This window comes from Cryptomeria japonica, chromosome 9 (assembly GCF_030272615.1).
Source record: "Cryptomeria japonica chromosome 9, Sugi_1.0, whole genome shotgun sequence".
In the NCBI taxonomy this organism is placed as follows: domain Eukaryota; kingdom Viridiplantae; phylum Streptophyta; class Pinopsida; order Cupressales; family Cupressaceae; genus Cryptomeria; species Cryptomeria japonica.
This window is the reverse complement of record NC_081413.1, coordinates 214,960,633-214,986,129: the sequence shown is the minus strand read 5'-3', so window position 1 is coordinate 214,986,129 and position 25,497 is coordinate 214,960,633. Positions and strand designations below refer to the sequence as shown.

The window sequence follows — 25,497 nt, the reverse complement described above, 5'->3', positions numbered from 1 at the left end:
TTGATGGGTAGGTTATGAGAAAAACCATAATAAAGGAACAATATTACTTTAGTAAAGGATGTTTCACAATACATGCAACAGAGCTATCATTATGGACAGATGACAATTAAATTATTGTCTCAGTGAACAGTGGAGCGGGAAGATTTTAAGAAAACTGAAAGAATTACATAATGGATGGAACGCAACATATAGACTAATGAATGTTTGAAAAGAGTAACCAATCTAAGATATCGATTAACAAAATTAAAGAACAAGAGAAGAATTTTTTTTTGCCAAAACACATAGTTTAGATGTTGATTGCTTAAGCAAATGTAAATATGGACTACAAAATGTGTTGGTTGTTTAGATAAATGCAAGGATATATGGATATACTAATAAATGTATTTAGGTATATATGTAGTTCAAAATAGTATACAGTTACATGTGTGCATATGTAAATACATAGATACAGGACCATATATATGTATATGCACATGAACACATGCATATGTACCTACATAGATATATATACACATAAATAGGCAAATGACCGCATATATGTAGTTTAGAACAGTATATCTTTACACGTGCATATGCAGATAGACAAATATGGTAACACATATCTGTATATGCATATGCACATATGTATATATACTAACATGTATACATATGTGTGTGTGTGTGTGTGTGTGTGTGTGTGTGTGTGTGTGTGTGTGTGTGTGTGTGTGTGTTGGTGGGTAGGTGTGTGTGTGTTTGTGTGTATGCAAACAATTGAATGTATACACATATATGTGTAGAATGATATAATATGCAGTTACATATGTATAGAGGCAGATAGATATATATATGGGAAGACATATTAATCTATGTATACACATGCACATATACTTAGGCACATAGATACTAAGATAGATAAACATGCACACTAATACATTCATATATATATATAAAGAGAAATATTTGGACAAGCTTGTACAGTGGTAACGTTAAGTTTAATTTTATTATGTAAGAATCTATAACAAGGTATAAAATTGTAGTTAGAATTGCAGTTGCAATAGTATAAAAAGGAGAGCTACATTTATATGTATTCCCAAAAAGTCTAAAAAGAATGTAGAGAACTTGAGGCACCGATGTAAATGTAATTTTGTAAATATGCACATAGTAACAAAGATTGTGTGTATATGTGGAAACCAAAATGGAATGCTATTAGTATTTACATAAAGTGTTTTTTGAAGTGGAGCATTGTTAGAATAAAAGCATGCATAGGAAAAGACGCTATGAGCAAAAGTAGACACAACAAGTGCCAACCTTCATTGGTAGAGACAAATATCAGTTAAAGGTTTGAGCTAGCCATCTCAAAATGCAAAAGAACAGAATAGTAATATGTAGTTATATGCAACAGTTCAACGTTTGAAATAAGTACGACCAAGTTTGGAGGAACAAAATATTGACAAATTGTCTGCAAATGGGTAAAACTGATCTTTATATACTGAATGTAGTCAAAGGGGAATCCTTTTTTTTTGTTCTTGCAGTATAGAGTCATGCAGTTGCTCCCATTCTGGCAATCTCTGCAAGCAAGTAGCTGCACTCAGCTTCAAAATCGAGCCTCTGCGCTTTCTTGATTGTTACTTTTATTCTACACTTAGAGTTGTATGTGTCACTAGACACCAAAACTATACAACAATTTTGGTTGAACATAGCTTCATTAAGTATGCTGCGAGGTGTTTTTTTGGTTGTTAACTCATATTGCAGCATATATAATTCCTTTGCAGATAGAGCCAAGAGTTCTGTACCAACCTTATCAAATGCACTAGCCCAAACAGTGCCTGTTTGATCTTGTAGCTTCATCTGTAGGAGGTATTTGTAATTACATTCAGGGAATTGTGTTTGACACCGAGGGCAGAGCGACAAATTCTCAGCTAGTTTACTACATTTCTTTTTACATTCTTTACCATTGAATTGTAATGGGCAAGCTGTATAATAAAACTGTTCGCCCTTTATGAATCGTAGGACAGCTGTAATAGTAGTCTCAATGGTTTCAGGCACAACGCTAAGACGTTCAAGGATGGATGCAATGGACATTCTCTGGTACTGGTTATTTTTTGCATGCACATCCAAAGAGTGTGAATCAAGGCATTGTTGGACATGGCCTCTTAAATGGAGGGGGTCTGCTTCAAGGATGGAAGGGTTAATTTCGAAAGTTGTTGACGCTGAAATATTAATAATTTTTCCATTGAAATACCTAACCCTTGCATTTTGAACAGCAAGGATGACAAATGTTCCAAATGCATGCATATTCTTCAAGTCATTGCCTAGCTGTTCTGATGGCGGCCCCCAAAGGTTAACATCAATTGTCAAAGTTGACATATCATTTATTTTTACTATTCTCTTGTTTACAATAGATCCATCCTTTCTACGAATTACAAAAATCTCTCCGATATTGACAACAGCACCAATAACATCAACCAAAGTATTGTTGGTGGTGGTGAGAACTTCATTAATAGGGGTGAAGTGGGTTTTTTTACTTGGCTCAGCAATATTAGGGGCACACCACTTCAAAACTGAAGTTTCAGTCAAGATAATCTCAAGGTGGTTGTTAAGCTTATTGTATACTGTGTTTGCGTCTTTTACAGAACCTTTGGAAACAACATATGAAGCTCCTTGTTCAACTCGGTGATAGTGCAATTTTGCTATTTCATCAAAGGAAGTAATTCTAATTTCACAACCCTCTTCGTCTATAATATCAAAACTAAAAACTTGGCCATTGCGTTTTGTCGTATTATATTGATGCATTTTCCTTTTATTTGTGACTCGGCCTTTTATTGTCCAATTGTTTTGGAAAGGGTTCAAGCTTTTAATAGGGCTGATAATTTCAGAGGGAGCATTTTGTGGAGAAGGTAGATCTGCACCGAATTTAAGAGAGCGTTTAGTGGATGGCGGGGTTTCTCGGTCCAACATTTGTTCTTCCTGTTCTTTAAAGAGGTATCTGGGTTTTCCAACCAAATCACAATTCATTTTTTTGACATCCAAAGTGAATATAATGATGGTCCTGTAAAAGGAAGAAGGAGGTTTGCTCAATTGCAGGAAATACGTTTGTAAGCAACATAGAAATAGGTTCACACAAATGAGGAAAACAGACAATAGAAGCTACCTTGTGCTCCAAATGTATCGACAAACATAGTTTGTCAACAGAAGGAGAGAACCTATCTTCAATGTCTCAGCATGTAACAAGTCAGCATACTTAGGTGGCAAAATGGCCAACTGCATATACGTGCCATCAGACAAGACTATTTTGTATCTATCATTGTCATCTGGATCACCAACCATTTTTTCAAATGACAAGAGCTGCAGCAATGGGGAAGGGATATCATCTCCAGCATTCATAGATCGGATTGCATACGGGGTAAGCTCGAGGTGGTCGTTAAGTTCCTACAAGGAGAGCACAAGACTGAATGTATATCCGAGGGAAGTTTCATAGCAGCAATGCAGATCTGGTAAAAGAAAACTATGTTTGGCGAGATATATATATATATAAATCCAAAATGGTGGGATTCTATATATGTATGTATGCAACAAGATAATAGAATGGCAACCATATTCAAAGATGGTGGAGTAGTTTTGAATAAAAGAATGGGTTCGTGTATGTTTGAACAAGTGATTGGTTGTACGAGTTTTATTTTTTTTGCCAGTGGATGGATAGAATATATGTCTAGGCTGTGGAACACGGGAACGATGACAACTATGTAGATGCAGCAAAACATGTATACAGGCGATGTTTTTTATGTGCTATTGGAACACCCAAAACAATGCTCATATCTTGAAATTTGCAACAACATAGAACGGATTAGCTTAGCAAAGTGTCTGGGGGAGGCTGTTGCGATGGAGCAGGAGAGCTGGTAGAAGATGACATAGTGCGTAATGCTCTTCACAATTCCAGGAAATAGATCTTTTGTGAGAGAACACAACGTCTAGAGAACAATAAGCAGCATAAAGGAAGGTTGAATAGCATATTCAAATAAATCCTCGAAAGGAAAGTGCAACATTAAAAATAAACATTCATAAATATTGAGATTATTATACATGCAAACTATAGATGCAAATTTTGAGTGACCAACAAATTGAAAGTTTTGTTTCCTATTTTTCCAAGGTGGCAAAAATACAAAATTATAGAGTGCCCAAATTAGAAGTTTCTGGGCAGCACATATATCCATGTATCCAGTGCCTGCACCGCAATTCATTTATTATGCATGAGCTTTGGAAGCCTCATTTCCACAAGGTTACTGGAACCAATTTTTGCCATGCCCATTTTTTAAAAGAACCCAGAAGGTAGACAATTTTCTAGGCATAAATGCCCGAACAGAAAGCTGATAGACATAGACATTTTTGATATATATATAAAGCTATATATTTGCATGCACAGGCATAGAAATCCATATGCATGTGTATGTAAAAACATAAATATGGATGTGTATATATACATACACATATACACATACATAGATATGTATGTATGCAAATGGATATATAGATGCACAAGCATGTATGTATATATGGATATATACATAAGTATATATAAACACAAACAGATATATTTATATATACGTATACATAAATACATGCACACACACGCATACACACATACATACATATATAACTGTCTACAAAGCCATTCCACAATTTTGGTAAAAGTATCAAGCAAGAAGGTTCATTAGTTTTTAAACGGACCTAGTTGGGCGAAAAAACATGTAATAAATAGAAAATTGTCAAGGAAGGTACAATTCTAAATAGTGATGCAGGTCTAGACAAATTCTGGTTTGACTGGGCTTCTTGATTTGGGTTGCAAATGCACAATTCAAAAAAGATTCGAGTATATGTTTTTGGCATGGATTGAGATCCTAATTGGAGTTCTTGTATTAACAGATTTTACTGTTTGGTTTTTATTATGCTTATGACCATACAGCTGGATACAAAAATTAGAAAAATACATTGGTTTTTAGGCTTACAATGAATGACAATGCAATTTTTAATTTTTTATTATATCTCATGTTCAACAAATAGTGTGCCCATAGTAAAATTTTGCTAGATATCTAAACATGTAGTTTTAGTACTTAAATGAGAAAAATAAATGATATAGCAAGGATTTGATCTATTTCATCTACAAATTTAATATAGACTATGTTTAAGTTTAGTTCAATCAAAATGAACGAGAATTTCAATTTTAGTATATGCAAAATAGAAGACATACAGTTTCACAATTTGTAGCTAGGATTTTGTTGAGGACCCAAGCTATATAAGAGATTCTTAAGTGAGAGCTATGAATAACGAAAGTGGACTCTAAATATCACAATGACTACCTTCATTATAGTTCAAACACTTGAAGTGTTTTCGTATAACCAACAACGGCTCGGGACTTGTGGACCATATCCCATATTCAAGCTACATCATGTAGCCAACCATCAACTTGAAAATGGCATTACAGTCCCAATTACAATTACATTGAATATTCGGACGAAACTAAAGTTCAAGTGACATATTAGAAGTACTTTTCCATCACTTAACACAAACTAACCTCTTTTTCTATAAAAAGCTATTGTGCTTTATTTTTTAGGCTTACAGTGAATGACAATGCAATTTTTAATTTTTTATTATATCTCATGTTCAACAAATAGCGTGACCATAGTAAAATTTTGTTAGATATTTAAACATGTAGGTTTAGTTCTTAAATGACAAAAATAAATGATATAGCAAGGTTTTGATCTATTTCAACTACAAATTTAATATAGGCTATGTTTAAGTTTAGTTCAATCAAAATGAACCAGAGTTTCAATTTTAGTATATCCAAAATATAAGACATACAGTTTCACGATTTGCAGTCAGTATTTTGTTGAGGACCCCAAAAAGTTTGGTCTTTTACAATATAGATTTCAAGAAGTTGTTCTATATCTAATATTGATATTATTTAATATTTTAGTAACACATACTTTACCTTCTTTGCTTAGATATGTGTATCGATTAGGGGGTCTCAATTTTTTTTTATATCTATTTGTATTCGATATCACACTATTTCCACATATGGGTACGTATGTTTTTTTATAATTTCTATATCCACCTGTATGGTCACAAGCATAATAAAAACCAAACAGTAAAAATGCCAAATATGGGTACGTATGTTTTTTTATAATTTCTATATCCAGTTGTATGGTCACAAGCATAATAAAAGCCAAACAGTAAAAATGCCTTTCCGATAACCATGCCACTGGCCAGCCAATCGAAATCGTTAGCACAGGCTCGCAATCAGAACCAAAGGTAAATAATATCTTTACAGTATAGAAATCTACAAAACTAAAGGCAAATAATAGTTCTGTCGATTTGTGGCTAATAAATTGATGAATCTTTCCTTAATTATTAGTTTTTCTTTGATTGGTTAAACTATTATTTTAGATTGAAGTGTCATAAAAAGCGAACAAAGATACCAATGGAGTGGGTTCTTCTTCGTTTTTCCTTATATGCCTGGTTTTTTAGCTTTCTGGGTAGGCGATAAACCTAGTATTAGCCACAAATTGACAGAACTAAAACCCAAATAATTTGAAGGTCGTGAAACTGAATATCCTCCCGAATGCCAACAATTTTTTTTAATCCACCAAAACAGAAGGGAGAACCCTCGAAATGGCTGTAATTGTTACGAAAATTTCAGAATCACATTTCAAAAAACAGCAAAGAATACTCTCCAAATATCTGTTAAATAGAGAATAAACAAAATGAAAGCACCCATCTCTTCTTGGGCAGCCCCCCTTTTAAGACATGGCAGCAAGAAATCCAATATCATGTTGTTTGCATCTAAAATCAGTGAGTTAAGTTTTCACAGTTTCACATGAGGAGATGTCAACTATGTTAAGGTTGTAGCACGATCTTTTTTAATCGATTACAAGTTTAACGTATTGTAAAGTTTTTTAAAAATGAATCATTTTTTACATGTTTCTAGAGGCTATCGTGGTGGGCTGAATTTATAATATGTGCGTTTTTGGTGGCCGAGTAGTGCAGTTCGAGTCATTCTTTTTAGCATTGAAGTCTACGGGCTCGTATTTAAAAAAAAAAAAGTGACTAGGTATGGTTGCGGCATAGAAAAGAATACTATACGCACTCAAAATTTTAAACGACAATTCTAGGGATTTTAGATGGCCGTGGGCTACATACCTAGAAAAAATGGTTTCAGCCAGGCCCTTTAAACACTTTCTTGTTTTCCACAGAGATTGCAAACATAAAACCTATGCAAACACCAAAACCAGCATTAGACAGTAGTCAGAAAGAAAGAAATGGTACACAAAATAAGATTAAAAGTTACCTTAAGTCGAAAAAGCTTAAATGCCAACTGCAGATCGCAGGAAACCTTCGGACACCCTCTTCTTGTCCAAAACAAAAAACACACAGCAAAGTCACCAAAAACTAAACATAATACTAATATACCCAACAATGGTAAACCAAACTCCACATAACAACGCAATCGATGAAACAAAAACCTCTAAATGCCCTCTTCTCTTCTAAAAAAACATAACAGAGCCAGACAAATAGCAACGATGTTTTGAATACCCTCCACTCTGCAGGCCAAACAAAGATATTCTTCACTGCAAGTGAACGAAGAAATACGTAGATACTCTTCACTGGAAGCGAACGAAAGCATCGAAAACCATTATGCAGATATTTTTCATTGCAAATGGATGAAACTGTCGAGGCCAAGTGAATTAATTGTGCCGTCCAAAACCATTAATGCCCAAGGCAAATGATTTAATTTTGTTGTCAGCGAAAATTAAATCCACTTGCCGATAACATGTCACACCAAATATTTCTGATAACTCTAAAAAAAAAAAGGCAAAACACATCGACCGGGAACAAGGAATCTGACGCACTGACAATTTTCCGGGCATAAATGCCCCCACTGGAAAGCCTATCGGCTTAAATATAGAAGGATTGCTTACATATCACAGGGTGTCTAGATGTAGGTTATCCCCCATGCCAGTGATTGAAAAATTGGCCATAGATTTACATCTGTAATATTGTAAACCCCTACAAAAAACCACCACAAAACTACATTTTGCATTCCATCCATTGTTCCAAAGCCTAGCAAATTTGGAATAAAGGGGTTCAAACCTTCTACATAGTACCTTTTATCTTTGCACTTATGCCAACAAAAAACAACCCCATCGTCCATACATAGAAAGAAAACTATTGTTTCTTATAAAACTGTATAAAGTATCAAACAACATTTCAAAATCACCAGTAAATGAAGGATATTTCATTCATCCTTAGATGAGCTTTGATCGGTCGCATGCATCCTCCTCACTTCTATTTCCCTCACTGCTATTGCCTTCACCACCACTAGACACTCTGGTCCACACCTTGAATGATCATCCCCTACATCAGTCTCCTCTACATGTCGCCCATCATCCGGAATCCATAGCTCCCCATTCTAATTCCCCAGTCGTTTCCTGCCTCCTCCATCCCATCATCATCCACGCCAATGTACATGCGGCTCTGAAGCCCCTCATCCCTCACATACCTACCCAAATCATAGTTCTCTGGCCTAGCCAAACTATTGGTCACATAGAGGATGAAAAGACAGGTTACGGTTCTGCTCCGGGTGGCTCAGATTTAACTTCTCCAACTCCAGGGTTGGCACGATTGGAAATTTCCTAACCTATCTGCCTCTGCTCAATATCATGTAAAAATGATGCGCCATGGGGATTCGCCTCTGCTCATCAATGTTGTCCAACATTGCATCTATCTCACCCAAGAATGAGTGGCGAAAAATCTTCTTGCACACTTTCGTCATCCTCGGCTTGCAGACTCCCATTTGAATGCACAGGGCCAAGAACATAGCCGAGATGTCTGCATTTACCCTATATTTGTGGTGTGCCACCAAAAATTCTACCCCAAAAACCTTTTTCACGGCATGCAGAACCAAAGGGTGCATAGATTCCAGCACCATGAATAGCCTTCTATCCAAATTTTGCCCAAAAAGGCCATTTGTTGCTTGGTGACTTCCAGGAGGATTGGGGTTTCCATAACGAGACCAAAGCCAATCTCACAAAACTTCCTTGCATAAATGTGGCTCTTCTACCGAATTTTCCTCAAATATATAACCACAAACCAAAAAGGTTGTGGGTTGCCATGAATACATGCCATAATGGCCACGGTGCCCAAGATCATCCTCCAATTATGCCTAGGAGTTGCCATATATTCTTATAATCAATCACTCATGACTTGGATATCTATGGTTGTGTCACCTTGAGTTCGTACCTTTACATATTGTAAGGCTTTCACTCTCATAATTTTGCATCACATTACTTTTGACAAAACTCTCAATATGGAATGTGTGAATTCGCACTCAAAAACCTTCTTCTATCTCATCTAGTGATATTGATCCAATTCGAGGAATCATACGCGAAGTGATCCTATTTACCTAAATTGCTAGAACCCCAAGTACCATACTACCCACAATCCAATGTCTTCCTTAGTCTTGATTTGAGCTCATTCTATAATTCTCATTTAGTTCATAGCATCCTGACTAAAATGCAACAAAATTTGCCAGCGCATCCGCCACTTCATTACCTTCACGATAGATGTGGTTGATTTTGAATTCTAAGAGCTCATTTAGAAATTTGGAAATCGGGCTTAGCCACCTCTGAAGTTGCCAATTTGGTGTGACATTGTTCCCAATTTCATTCACAACTAAAAGCGAGTCCCCTTCCAGATGAATTTGATTTGCCCCCAACATCTTACCCAATTCAAGACCTCATAAGGCTGCCCTAATTTTGGCCACATTGTTCGTTGTGTTTCCAATGTATTTTGCTCCTTTACCCATAATGTCTCCTCTCTCATTGCAAACCACACAAGCTATCCCCATTTGACTAGGATTCCCCAATGAAGCCCCGTCGAAATGCTGAAATTTACTTTAATCCACCCATTTTTAGGGGTCTATCAAACTATGACCTTTCACAATCCTACTGTGAGGTCCTTAGGCACAGGGTCATAGTCTTTTGGAATAGATAGACCAACAAATTCTTTCATCAGATCACTATCTTATTGGTGAAAATATTGCTCTTTTTGGATTTTCTCTTGGCAACTTCATTTACTAGCTCTGTGATAGGCCTCCAATTTTGACACTAATACCTCCCTCGACATTGAACGCTCTTTGAATATCATGTGGTTCCTCTCCTTCCACATTTTCTAGACAATTGTTGAAGGCAACACTTGCCATATGTTATTAAATATTCCTTTATACAATCGACTAGACCAAGAAATAAGCCACTCTTTTAGACTAAGAGGTTGTGCATATTGAAAATCCAATTTCTTCATAAAGTATTCCCAACAAAATTTTACATAGGGGCAAGACCACAACAAATGATCTACCGTTTCCAGATTGCTTTTGCAAAGTATACATCTATTCGGCCCTTTGAAGCCAATTTTTGCCAATCTGTTGAGTCAGTATTTTGTTTTGTATGGATAGCCAGGAAAAGACCTCGTCTTTGGGTAGTGCTATTTTCTCTAGAGGAGTTTAGTTGGCCATTGATTAATGCTCTTCCTGCTTCCTTGTGTTTATATCTAATTTTCACCTTGTATTCCCCATCACCTGATGCACACCATCTGATTTGATCTTCTGAGTTTGAAAGTAGTATTATTCTATCTCTGAGAATGTTAGAGAGTATTTCTATTTGGTCATGAGGGGTGTTAATATCCTCCAGTCATTTCCAACACCCTCTCTCAATACCCTTAGACCTAACTACTCTTCCATAGTTGCAAACCTCTTCCCCCAAAATCCTAGTTGTTTCTCTCCCGATCTCATGCAATCTTGGATTATTACTCAATTTTGGATGCCCATCCTAGGAGTCTTCCCAGAAGGAGGCCAAATAGCCATTGTGGATTTCCTAGGTTGTGTGTCTTGTAATGATGTCCTTGCTATTGCATATAAAGTTCCAAATTCTTGATCCTCTCGGGGGGTTTCTAATCCTGATTATGCTTGTGGGATCTTCTATGTCTAGATATTTCTTGCTTAGTAACCTGGCCCATTTTTGTCTACTTGTAATCATCAACCAAGAAAGTTTGGCACCCAAAGCTGAGTTCATGATATTTACTTGCCTGATCCTAATTCCTCCCACATCTTGTCACATACCGTAATGAATGTTTTTGAGAATCATGTGGCCCACTCCAAAATAATTTTCGCATGGTTTGATTTATATTATCTTTAATCAAAGCTCGCAACTTTAGGAAATACATTGAGTAAATAGGGATTGTAGAGAGAACAACTTTGACCATCAACAACCTCCTTGTTGAAGTAAGCCATTTGCCTTTCCAAAGCTCCACTTTTTGCTTACAATTTTCCAACTTGTCCCAATAACACCTTTTGTTGATTCCCCCAAATAATGGCAATCCCAAGAATCTTCCTGGGAAGTTTGTCGCCCTTAAACCCAAAATCCGAGCTATGTCTCTCTATAGTCCCAATTGCACATTGAGAAAGAAGACTTCTGATTTCCTCCAATTTATAGATTGACTCGAGGGTCTACTATAATTGTCCAACATAGATCTTATACCCCTGTCTTCTCCCCTTGTTGCCTCTCCAAATAAAATAGTATCATCAGCAAATTGTTGATGAGTAACTGGTTACAATACTGGAGTAATCTCTATTCCAATCCATTTCGTATCCAACCTAGCGTATGTGATGCTTCTACCTAATACCTCTGCCACGATGATGAACAAAAATAGAGAGAGGGGATCACCTTGCCTAAGCCCTCTACCTGTACTGAAAAAACCCCTAGCCACTCCATTAACCAATATTGAAAATCTTGGTGTCTCAATACATCCTCTGATCCATTCTACCCATGACCTATCAAATCTAAACCTAATTAACACTTCCAACAAGAAACTTCTATCCACCAAGTCATAAACCTTTAGAATGTCTAGCTTAATAATCATGATGGGCTTGCTTAGTTTCCTAGCTATGTGTAGTGCTTCATGGGCCACAATGATACCTTCTGCTATAGATCTTCTTGGATCGAACCCACTATGTTCTTCAAAAATGACCTTCTTTAGCCTATTTGCTATGATTTTGGTAATGATCTTGTAGAAAGTATTACACAGAGCGATTGGGCAGTAGTCATTCATACAGTTAGCATATTTTTTCTTAGGAATAAGGGAAATAAATGTGTGGTTGACAGCCCTAAGAACAGTAGATTTCTTCTTGATTCCTCTACTGTCTTCAATAAATCCTCCTTGAGGATTTCCCAATATAGTTGGTAGAAATATGTTGGGAACCCATCCGACCCAAGGGCTTTGTTTGATGTCATCTGAAAGGTGGCCTTTTTGAGTTATTCTATGTCAACAGGTTTATTTAGCTCCTTATTGTCCTCGTCTGATATTAGATTAGGGATCTGATTGAGGAAGTAATTCCTATCTGCAATCTAATTCTGATTCTGATTATTCTAGTTCAAAAGGGTTTGAAAATACTTGATCGCTTCTTGGATGATCTCCTCTTTGGACTATGGCAGAGACCCATCCTCTCTAGCCAATTCACTATTTCTACTTTTGTTTTTGTTGGCAATTGTTGAGTTATGAAAAAACTTGGTGTTTCTATCCCCTTAAGCCAAACCTCCTTGGATTTCTGCCTCCATTACTGCTCTTCTCTAGCTAAAATTTTTTCTTGTTCGGCCTTGACAACCCATTCTCTCTCAAACTCTTATTCTCTCACCCCATTTGCAGTGATTGAATCATTTAGAACCCTCAACTCGCCTTCCACTTGTGCACTTTCAACAAATATATTCTTGAAGTGGGTTTTGTTCCATTCCTTCAGTTTGCATTTGACATGTGACATTTTTTTGTGAAAAGAGTACATCTTAGAGTGATTCCCAACCTAACCTTCTTTCCACCATTGGGTCAAAATATCATACAGCGATGGATCTCTGATCCACATCTTCTTGAATCTAAAAGGGGAATCCCCTGTATAATTATCCATGGCAAATAAAAGTTGTATTGGAAAGTGATCAAACCCACTATAGGACAAAATTGAATCTTCTACCTTAATCCTCAGTCAATTCCCACGTAGGAATAATCTGTCCAATTTTTTTGCAATAAAGGTGAAACCTTTCCTTGAATTAGTCCATGTGAACTTCCCATTTTTTGCCACAAGTTCTCTCAGCTTGTTAGTATCCACAAACTCCTGAAAGTCTTGTTGTATTATGGTCAAGGAATTAGTACCTCCTTGTTTCTCTATGTTATTGAGCGTGGCATTAAAATCTCCACCAACAACAATTTTCTCATCCCTATTTAGACTAAGCTCCATAGAGATTTCTCTCCATACCTCCCTCTTGGAAATTGTAGAGATGAGACCATACACATTGATCACTTTCTAGATTTTATTACCCTAATAATTTTTGTAGTGTATCATCATCCAATTATTGTGCGCTGAATTTAGAGAACACATCGCCTTTGTTGGATTCCCCAGTACTCCAATACCTCCTCGTGCACCCATCAACTCTACAAACAGACCTTCCCATTCTCTCTAATATCTCATCCTCTTTTCTTGTTCCTCCTTACTCCATTTATTTTCCTAAATCAAAATTAGATCGACATTGCTAGTATCAATTTGACGCCTAAAAAGGCACCATTTTCTAGGGGTGTTTAAGCCCCTAGCATTCCAGCTTATGATCCTCATGGCTCCTCGGGAAGGGGTAACTCCTTCCAATTTCTGATAATTGTTTAGAAGAGATTTGTTTGCCCTTTTGCACAAACCACCATTGCCAATTTAGCTTTGTTTGATTGACATCCTCTCTATTTAGCTGATCTAATTTTGGGATTTTTCAGACCAGATTGAATCTACTCTAGACCTCTTTCCTCCATTATTCCAGCATGAAATTCTTCAAAGTTGTCATCCAAGTTAGAGTCTGAGATGAAGTTATCCTCTTCCTCATTATTATTTTTGTTGTGATTATCTGTATCCAAGAGACCTGTTCACCTTCTTCAATGGTTCAATAACTAAGCCTTTAAAGCTATAACTCAGAGATTACACATCTATACTAAGTAGCTATCAAACTCATTATGAAGGTTCATTTAACTTATCAACCTAGGGACATGAACTTGAAAAGGGTCAGCACTGTATGTGCACTAAGACTCTATTATGGCCATCATAAGTTAAGCAAAGAACAATGCTGAATTTGAAATGTTGTAAATAACTAATGAAAGAAACTAAACTTAGATTAACAAATAACCTGAACATGCAAATCTTGAATTCACACAAACCACAATAATAAAATTCCAAACAAACAAATAGAAAACTACTATGCCCTCTTTAGTTGCAGGAACGGACACAGAACAAAGTTTAGTGTCTGCAGGAACAGTCAACTGTTGGAACGGTGCTAGCTACTGAATGAAGAATAACTACTATGCTAACTGAATAGAGTTCTCACCAAGTGGGCCCCCTTGAGTGACACTTCCCAGATCAACATAAGTGTTGGCTTAGAATATCACTTTATTCATAAAAAAAAAGTACACAAGATATAACAACATGCTCTTAAACTATATTCAAAAACAAAAAGTAAACTTACAACATCAGAATAATCAACCTCTACAAGAGATCATTTGAACCATTATTTATAGAAGAAAAACTACCAACTAATCCTAATTAACAGGGTGATCAACTCCACAACATAAGGAGGGTTCCATTTATTGAAAGCATGAAAATAGGAAAGGAAAACTCATGCATGCACTTAGACAAGTTAGATAGGACTTCCTCAACAAAGATATAGCACAACATGCCCCTAAATAGACTCAACTTTTGTACATGATTAGTTAAAAGGTAGTTGCAACATTAAATAGAAAAAGATCCTTTATGTTGGTTACTCCTTGACTTCTTCAATAACCGACCAGCTGGTAAGAGTCTTGCTCCTTGTTGCAAGCTTCATTATAACACCACTTTCTTAGTACAGACCTGAAAATCACGTTAGCACATACAAACAACCACATTTCCCAAATCATCTTGGAGCAAAATTATTTTCAACACATGCACATTTAACAAATAATTACGTAACATATGCATTGGTATCATGAATTGTTTCAAGGTTAAACTTAAGCCCAAAAGGTAATAGTTTTTAAGGAAATAGTATAGTAAATACTGTCATCACAGTATCAAAGTCTTAAGTATTATCATAAACAACACAGCAAACCCTTAGAAAACAAGACTATAAACTTGTCTCATCATGACCTCCTCCAATATCAAGACATTATCTACATTCCCCCCTTCCTCATTCATATTTGATTCCACTGAGTTCCCCTGATCCAGTTTAGAGATTTTTGATAAGCCAGGGCCTCCTTCAATTTCCTCTTCCTAGTTTGTTTTTGCTTTGTTATGGGCCTTCGAGATAGTGTTACCCTCCTCCTTGGTTGCCATATATTTTCCCTATGGAGTGGATCCTTCCTTATTACCTGCTTGGAAGCTTTCTCCTTCTCCATATTCCTAGTCTCTGGTCAACAAACCCTCTTCCTGCTCAAACCCCTCTCACTACTAGCCATATCGAATCATTCAATTCCTTCTCCATGTCTAATAAAGGTTCTCCAAAAAAAGTTCCCCTCTCCCCCTTGTTGAGCCCAATCTATGAAATTTTTTTGAGGTTATTCACTGTGACTAGGGATAAACACTTGTCATTATCATGAGCCACTGACTTTCATCTAGGGCATAGATCCAACTTGTCTTCCCTTACAATTGCTTGCTTCCAATTCTCTGAATAGAATGCCAATTCAATCTCAGTTGGGATCTCACCATTTCTTGATATGGTTACACATAATCTAAAGTATGTTCCCAACTTCTGATCTTCTAGCAATCTATTTGATGCACATGAAAGGGGACAATCAAAACCAAGAGCTCAAGTGTTATAATATTAGCTTCAACCAAAACAAACACCATCCAAATGAACCAAAACCTCCAAATGCGTAGAAAATGAAACATAACATAAGAAAAAAAGAGATAAGAGACTCCCTTAGATGCTCCCAATGATGCCCTTTGATAGCTCTCCCTTGTCTTTCTCCTCTCCAACATCCAAATGTGTGAGTGTAGCTCTCATTTTAGCATGAAGCGGATGCCAAATGGAGTATTGTAATGGTTGAATATGAACTCTTATTGCTATGCTAATGCAAAGACTAATGTTGCTATGAGAAAGCTTAGGTAAAATGCCTATGCAAGTATAATAACAATGCTAAAAATGCTTCCTCTTTTGCTTGAGGAATAAGGCTCCTTTTATAGGAAAAATGGTTGAATGGACGGTCAAGATTGATTTGTCTTGTGGAGGGCTAGAATTGCATGATCTTCAATCCATGCGATAGTTTTCAAACCAATCCCATGTTGACAAGTGTCAATATGAGAGGGCTTGAAAGGAGAAGTAAGAAACATTTAATGCCCGAGGGGACATGAGGGTAACCTCATGTGGTTAGGTTATTGGATAAAGCTATTATCCAATGGTAAAGTTATTGTCCAATGGGTAAACTATTGTGCAAGGTTTACCCATGGTTAGGCTTTGACCAAAGGGACACGACCCATGTGGGTTAGTGTGTTGAAGAAGGGAAAGCCTTTAAGGCTTTGTAAGAGCTTTATATTTTTTGGCGAGACTTTGAGGGTTAACTTGTTGGAGAGAAAATGGCTTTAAATGTTTTTGAGAAGTGTCTCCTTCCCAATCCTTAGTTTAGGAATGTGCAAATGATTAGAAGTGGGTTTAGGCTAATTAGAAGGGGTTAGAAGATTCTAGAAGAAAGGTTAGTGAGCAAGTGGTCTTTGTACAGCCTTAACGCATATTCATCTATGCATAATGTAATGGGGGTTCATGTGGGTCTTTCTCCTCTCCAACATCCAAATGTGTGAGTGTAGCTCTCATTTTAGCATGAAGCGGATGCCAAATGGAGTATTGAAATGGTTGAATATGAACTCTTATTGCTATGCTAATTCAAAGAGTAATGTTGCTATGAGAAAGCTTACGTAAAATGCCTATGCAAGTATAATAACAATGCTAAAAATGCTTCCTCTTTTGCTTGAAGAATAAGGCTCCTTTTATAGGCAAAATGGTTAAATGGATGGTCAAGATTGATTTGTCTTGTGGAGGGCTAGAATTGCATGATCTTCAATCCATGTGATAGTTTTCAAACCAATCCCATGTTGACAAGTGTCAATATGAGAGGGCTTGAGAGGAGAGGTAAGAAACATTTAATGCCTGAGGGGACATGAGGGTAACCTCATGTGGTTAGGTTATTGGATAAAGCTATTATCCAATGGTAAAGTTATTGTCCAATGGGTAAACTCTTGTGCAAGGTTTACCCATGGTTAGGCTTTGACCAAAGGGACAAGACCCATGTGTGTTAGTGTGTTGAAGAAGGGAAAGCCTTTAAGGTTTTGTAAGAGCCTTATATTTTTTGGGGAGACTTTGAGGGTTAACTTGTTGGAGAGAAAATGGCTTTAAATGTTTTTTAGAAGTGTCTCCTTCCCAATCCTTAGTTTAGGAATGTGCAAATGATTAGAAGTGGGTTTAGGCTAATTAGAAGGGGTTAGAAAATTCTAGAAGAAAGGTTAGTGAGCAAGTGGTCTTTGTAGAGCCTTAATGCATATTCATCTATGCATAATGTAAACGGGGGTTCATGAGGGGACTTACCAGAATTTTGCTCGCATCCTCGAGAAGGTCCCTATCCATTATCCAAAGTACCTTTGCCTTTGGTGTCTTGCCCATTGATGTGGCTTGGCTCCTGTATCGGGTCCTTCACATGCTACGATCTCCAATTGTTTAAAGAATCTTCTTTCAGGATCATTGTTTTCCTGAACCACCCAGTCTTTCCCTTTTGAAAACCCTCATCTCTCCAACCTTGCAAAGAGGTCGGCCATCCATTCTTGTAGTTTCGCTGGTCTCCTATACCCCGATTTTTTCTTGATCTGATCCACGGTGGTTCTCTGCTCCTGATGCTCCTAATTGGCCTATTGCCCGCATTTGATCGAGGAGCCCTACCATATCTGTGATTAGACCGATAGGGAATTTGCGCCTCTGACCAGTGATAGTGGAGTTTGTCAACCCATATGTCGTTTTCATATACCCATTGTGGTGGTTTGTATTGTTTGTCCTTTTGATGAAGGGGAGCATGAAAAACCCTCCATCCTTGGTCCTATCCCTCTCCAAATTTGCCATAAGCTTGCCACCCATTGTTAATTTTTGCTCTGAAGGTCTCCATCGGAATTTCTTGGTCTATTACTTTGCAACATTTCATTGCCTATTGTCATCCACCCGACCCACCTAGTCTGAACCAATGATCACCTTGCTGAAGGCGCTCTTGTTGTTGCTCGCCTTGCCCACCTTGAATTTCGCTCCTACCCTCGACCCCTGCGCTCGCCATTGATTATTGCTTCACTTTGAAATATTTTTGAATATTGATGAAAAGTTGGATCATTTTTTCTTGCCAGAAAATAGGGGGATCCGCCTTTGGTTTTTGAGGCAATGGTCCTTCCTTTTTCGAGTTCAGATCATTATTCTATCTCTCTCCTACTTCAAAGAGATATTTCCCTAATTAGGTGCTCATTCAAATTCAAGAAGATGTGGCTTCGAGCTGAGGGGTTCAAAGATAAGATCAAAGAGCAGTTGTTGGATGCCCTTGTTAGAGAAGATAATCGAACCTTTATATTCTTCAAAAGACTCTAGTACATTAAGTCATGTTTAAAAGAATGGAATACTATTCATTTCAAAGACATCTTTGTAGAGAAAAGTTGGAGAAATTGCATACAAAAGTTATAATACAAGGTATGGAACAAGTGGATTTTTTTGAAGAAAAATTCCCGGTACTTAGAGGAGGTGATGTGTTTCTTTTAAAAGCTTTTGTCGGTTGATAGAAATCGAATGGTAAGGGATTATGGGGAGATTTTGGGTGTTATCCTTCATTTGATTTGGACGAGAAAAAAAAATGCTTCAAGCCTCGATTAGCTTGGATGAATTCAAGAGGGCCCTTTTCTTTATGGATGGGGATAAAGCCCCTGGACTGGATGGCTTTTCGTCCTTGTTTTTCAAAAATTCTAGGACCTTTTGAAAGAAGATTTATGGGCAGTGGTTGAAGAGTATAGATGAAAAAGTTTAATTTTGAAGTATTTCAATAATATGATAATTGCCCTCATTCCGAAAAAGGAGAATGTTTCATTCTTTGATCTTAGATTGATTTCAGTATGTAATTCAATCTATAGGGTGATTTCGAAGGTTATAGTGAATAGGCTTAAGATGGTGTTATGCTCGATTATCTCTGAAGAGAAAAGTGGGTTAGCTCTTAACAAGTCTACTGTTGAAGGTATTATTATTTCCCATGAGGCCAAGCACTGTATTAGGTTGGTTGGAACAAAGAAGATGTTTGTTAAACTTGACATTGAAAAGGTGTATGACAATTTGGATAGATCTTTTTTATTGAAGGTTTTAGACTGTTTTGGGTTTGATAAAAAATGGATTGATTGGGTGAAAATTTGTATAGATGGGCCTCCCTTTTCGATTATGGTCAATGGGAGCCCACATGGTTTTTTTGAGTCTTCAAGAGCCCTTAGGCAAGGAGATCCAATTTCGCCCTTTCTTTTCAGCATAATGGCTGAAGTGTTGGGTAGATTTATCTCCAAGAAACAATAAGCCAGTTTATACTTTGGTTTTAGGATTGCGAGAGGCCTCGAACCTGTAACCCACCTACAATTTACAGATGATACTTTGTTGATGGGAGATTCACCTTTCAGATAAGCCAGGTGTATTAAATATACAATAGACTAGTACACTCATGTTTTTGGGCAATCTATTAATTGGAAAAAAAATGAGATTTTTTCTTCAATACTAAGGTTGAGAAACAAAGAGAGATTGCTAAAATTCTGGAAATTAAACCAGGTGCATTTCCTGGGTAATTCTTGGTTATGTCATTATTTGCAGGTGTCAACAAGTCAAAGATTGGGAAAGGGTTCGAGGATAGTTGTCTTAATAGAATGGATGGATGGAAATGTAAATGGTTGATGTTGGCGAGTAAAACTCTTATGCTTAAGTCGGTGATTTTTTCTATCCCCATCTTCTCCATGATATGCCCATGTATTCCAACAAAAATAGTAAGGATAGATGAGTAGAAAACGGAATTTGTTTTTGGAAAGATAGTCATGTTCATGACAAAATTCCTCTTTTTTTATGGGAGAAAATATGCAAGCCAAAACAAGCATGTAGCGGGGCTATGAAATTGGTAATTAATGAATGAGGCTATGGGAGTGAAGTTGGTTTGGAGCATGTATATAATCCGTCTCATATGTGGGCTAAAGATCTTCAAGTAAAGTATCTAGACAATCCATTGAAGGAGTACATTTTGATAATTTAGATCCCCCCTCGCAGGTCAATGATCTGAAATTTTATGGTTTCTTGTCATTCGCTTATTGTGGATCATCTAACATGGATGTTGAGTGATGGCACATAGGCTTGTTTCTGGGAGGATTTGTGGGATGGACACAAGGTTTTAGGTGAGGAACAAAGTTATCAGGCTATGGAACAAGCCACTTTAGATCGTTGGGGATCTAGAATGATTGACTTCATCAAAAGTCAAGAGGAGAGTTAGGAGGAGTGGATATGGAAGTCAATTGAGGAATTGAATTTAGATAGGCTGTGAATTTAGAACCCCCCTCGCAGGTCAATGATTTGAAATTTTATGGTTTATTGTCATCCGCTTATTGTGGATCATCTAACATGGATGTTGGGTGAGGGCACACATGCTCATTTCTAGGAGGATTCATGGGATGGACACAAGGTTTTAAGTGAGGAACCAAGTTGTTAAGCTGTGAAACAAGCTAATTAAGATCGTTGGGGATCTAGAATGATTGATTTCATCAAAAGTTGGGAGGAGGGTTAGGAGGAGTGGAAATGGAAGTCGATTGAGGAACTGAATTTAGATAGGGAGAATGAAGATTTGCTTCGAAGCATCTTGGCAAAACAAAAAATCCTATTACTAAGCTAGGATGATGCTATTGTTTGGTGTGGATCAAAACACGATAAATATTTGGTAAAAATATGGTACAACATTTTGGAAGTAGCAGAAATGGAGGAGATTTGGCCTTATAGGCTTTGTTGGAATAAAGAGTGCTTTCCAAAAGCTAACTCTTTTTCTTGGTTGGCTCTTGAAAGTAGAATTCTTACTATGGATAAACTTCAACCCACTAGATTTGTTGGCCCATATTGCAAATGAGTGCTGGCAGTTTATCACCAAGAATATGGGATGACAATGTCTATTTCTTGCCTCTTTGAAGGAATTCTTCCAAAGAAGGTTCTCTCATAAGAAGAAAATAACTTTATCATGCATATGGAAAATTATCCCTTCTACGATGATCTAGGAGTTGCAGAAAGAGAGAAATAGAAGGATTTTTCAAGAGAAAGATGAACCACTTGTACGTTTGTTAGGAAGAATTGAGGCCACAATATCAGAACTAGTAAGTGCTACAGTGGCTCAACTTAATCCTTCCAAAGTTCCATTCTGTAAAGAAGACAATATTATTCAATCCAAATGGTTGTTTATTAGATATAGGACTGTTAATTGGCCGACTTAGGATAATTTGAGTTTCAGTTCAGTAAAGGAGGTTGATTGGGTGAAACCTAACGTTGGATGGGTCAAGGTTAAGTTCGATGGAGCTTTGAAAGGTAATCATGGGCCATCAAGTGCAAGATATGTTGTGAGGGATTTGTATGGAAATATTCTTGCAGTGGGGGCTAAAAAACTTGATGAAAGCACAAATAATGAGGTCGAGTGTCAAGCGGCTCTTTTGGTTGTTAAAATGGCACAAAAAATGGAATTCAAGAAACTCCATTTAGAGGGCGATTCTTTGATCGTCATTAATGTGATCATCAAAGGTGAGGTTGTGGCATGGAAGCTTAAAAAAAAAAAATTATTTATTCAAAATCTTGAAATTTTAAAGTTTTACACACCCTAAGGAGTAGAAACAATATGGTAGATGTGCTATCAAAGCATGCAACTCAAATTAATGATGGGTAGAAGGACAAATGGTGGGAGGATTATTGAGATCTCAATCTCAATCTTTAATGCATTCGTACACTTGCATTAGGGATTCATTTATGGCAAGTAAAGCACAATAATGACGGAGAAGGTGATGGGGCTTTAAATTAGTTTTTATTTGCCATTTCATTCCCTACAATGCTTTTTTCAACACATGGGAGACAAGAGTAGTGTCAAGTGGCACAAAATTCATGAGGATGGAGGAAAATTTATTTCTAATCATGACAAAGCAACAACTGGCAATTTTGGGCTAGGTAGAAAAGAAAAAGTTGCGCACTATGTTTAAGTTTGAAGAGCCCATATTTATGCATATATTGGTGAGTGAAGAGCATGAGGGTGGAACATCGGTATCGAACCAATGTTAACATTGCCTTTTTGGTAATGGCATGGGGTCTAGAATAAGACAACAAAGAGGAAGTGAGTTGGGTGATGGAGAAATGTGTCAAGGAGGATTGGTGTTATGATATGAAATCTATGATGGTTATGGCCAAACCTGGGGTCCATTTTTTGGCTCATGATGGGGAGAAGTTGAAGGTGGGAAAGCTTGAGCCACTAATTCGGCCTTTCATTTGTTGGAGCGTATTGTCAGATGAAGAAGATCGAAGAGTAGAATCTTATATTGGGTGGAGCACCCTGAAGGACATTTTGCATGAGAAAGAAGGAAAGCCAACTACTGGATGAATGGCAACACAAAGTGACAGTAATTAGCGTTTTTCTTTGATCCCAACGACCATTGGGTTAACGGCTCTTTGGGTTTGAAGAAAAACAAGTAATTATGTTTTAATGCTTCACATTTTGTGAAGTTTAGTATATGCCCTACATTTTTGTTCTCTGTTAAGGGGTAGGGCTTGTTGGGTTGGTTTAAATTTTATTTTAAATAATGTATACTTAAGCTTGTATGGTGGATGGGGTTTCAACAAGGTTGCTTGGATGGGTCGAGACATGGATTTGTTTTGTTTAGTCTCTAAGGGTGGGTTGAACTGACCATAATATGGCCTTTTTTGTAATACTTTATGGTGTTGCTTGGATGTTGGTTATGGGGTGGTTTTGTGACCGTGTCATGTAAGTTGCTTATAGTTGATGGCACCATTAAGTTTTCTAATATGTAAAGTTTTATTATTATCAATAAAATATACAAATCTATCACCGATAAAAAACCATAAAGAACCATTTTATTAAAACATTTACAAACTATTGTCTAAAATAAAATAGACTTGAACTTGAGGGAACTCCTCCAATACTTCCATGTGGCCAACAATACTTCTTGTGTATAGTGATGTAACTCACTATCTATCTCCAAATTCCCGCACCTCTCAAATGAGAGAGAAACTCCTTAAATATAGGAGGAAAGGTGACTTCACTAGTCACATCTTTTCAGTAACCCCCATTCATAAATAATTAATAATATAATGGTTATTAGATTATAATTATTTCAAATGGGATATGCTTATAAAGCATATAATATATAAGGCTTTATAACCTTATATTAGAAAATTATATATAATTGTTATAAGGGTATGCCTCCTAATAACATTATGTTCTAACACTCCCACTTAATGTTAATAGGATGCATCACATGTCAATTTCCATAAGAGAAAAAATGAAGTACCCTAGTGATGCAGGTCTTCTTTCATAGTGATAAATAGGGACACAAATATATGCCAACATGAAGACAATGTATTCTAGATTACATGAAAGTCATTTTTTCATAATTTATAATCCTAGTGTTTTAAAAACGATGCTATAAGGTCCTATAAAAAATTATATTTGAGCCACAATATCCTCAAATTAGCCTCTCCCTAGGTTCATTACATAGTGCCCGTATGATTTAATACAATGCTTTTACAACTGGAATATTTACAAGGAGAAGAATTTGCAATATGCTTGTAGGACTTGAGCACAAATGTGCTTGTAGGACTTACCAATGCCTACCTGTAGTGTTTAAAAGCAAAAAGGACCTACATATGCCTACCTATAGGCTTAAAAAACTTACTAATTCCTATATAGGTCTTATTTGTTCCTATTAGGACTTACTTACACCCAGGATTTACAACTAGGATTTAACCACTAGGGTGGCGTCATTGACATGCACACTCCCCCTCAACGACATCACCTAAGGACAAGCATTGATTTGAATTTTGAGCATATAATTCGTACTAATCTTATGCTTATTATGTCTTACATCTAGGATTTAGCCACTGGATGGTGTCATGTACACCCCCTAAATGGTATCACCTAAAAGCCAATCACTGCACAAAGGTTTTAATAATTGATGGCTAAGATTCCAATATATAACATGTGCCTAGTGATCTTCAATGTGCTTTTATGATGGAACTAGAGAGAACTTTTATCATGAAATACTTTCACTTTAGTGAGGTGTCCATGATCTTCAGAATGCTTTTATCTCTTTAGAAATGATATTCTTTGGAAGGAGTAAAATAACTTTGAGCAAGATGGTACTTTTATATGTAACCAACTGGAACTCTTCCATAAATCTTCAAGGCCATATTTATTCTTCAAGAGCTACTTTCATATTTCACCCTTTGATTCAAAGACACATAGAAGATAGTCTTTTAATTAAACTACACCATCCATGTAATAGAACCTATACCATATGTTTTGAGGGCATAGTCTTGCCAAAGAAGTAACAATATAGTTAGTAACATAGTAATCAATTAAACTTGATTCTTGGTGCTAAGAAAAAACATAATATTATAAATTCGTCATTCCCAAAGATCATATAATATTCCTTATAAATCTAGAATATTTTCCAATGATTAGTAGCAAGGAGATCAACATATATTTTCATAAGCATAAGCATTAATAATTAGAGAAGTATACATGCTACTACATATGGTAGTGATCCATAAAATAATTAAGTAACGAGTGAGCCATCCTTTCTAGGTTTGCTCCCCCGACAATTTATAAGGGCAATAGCCACCCATTATAAAAGAAAATTAGTTCAAGTAACATTCAAGAGAGAAAAGAACAAAAGTTGCTTTGAAAGTTTATACAACTCCAATTCATCTATGGATGTGTAAGAGTTTGAAAATAAATTCTTACCTTTTGATTCACTTTGTCATCGTTGTGTCATGGAGGAAGAAAATGAATGCCCATTTCAATATAAATGGATTGAGAATTCCTTGAGAGAAATAATGATCTCTTTGGATGGTTGTGAAAAAAAACATGTATTTTATCAACATGTCATCTATTTGGATCTATTTGGGTAAAACCCTTTTTATTAGAAAATAGTGTTATAAAAGGTGGGAAAATAAGATTTAGTGTAGTATTCCATTATTTAAAAATTCACGAGGAATGGAATAATAGGTCATCAAATGACACCAACAATATTTCAATGAACCAAGTAAAAGTCCTTAACTAGATATAGGTAAAATATCTAACTTCTCTTGCATAATTCTTGGGGATCATATTCATTTTATTAAGTTGAAAAGT

General features: G+C 36.5%; 1 protein-coding gene across 1 annotated transcript; it reads right to left on the bottom strand.

The window, feature by feature from the left end:
- Positions 1 to 1,518: 1,518 nt before the first annotated feature.
- On the bottom strand, positions 1,519 to 3,363 carry LOC131044557 (replication protein A 70 kDa DNA-binding subunit C-like). The gene is made up of 2 exons (XM_057977909.2): positions 3,131 to 3,363; positions 1,519 to 3,028 (listed from the first exon to the last, which is right to left on the bottom strand). Exons 1-2 carry the CDS (start codon positions 3,361 to 3,363, stop codon positions 1,519 to 1,521), a joined length of 1,743 nt encoding a protein of 580 aa, XP_057833892.2.
- Between the last annotated feature and the right edge of the window lie 22,134 nt (positions 3,364 to 25,497).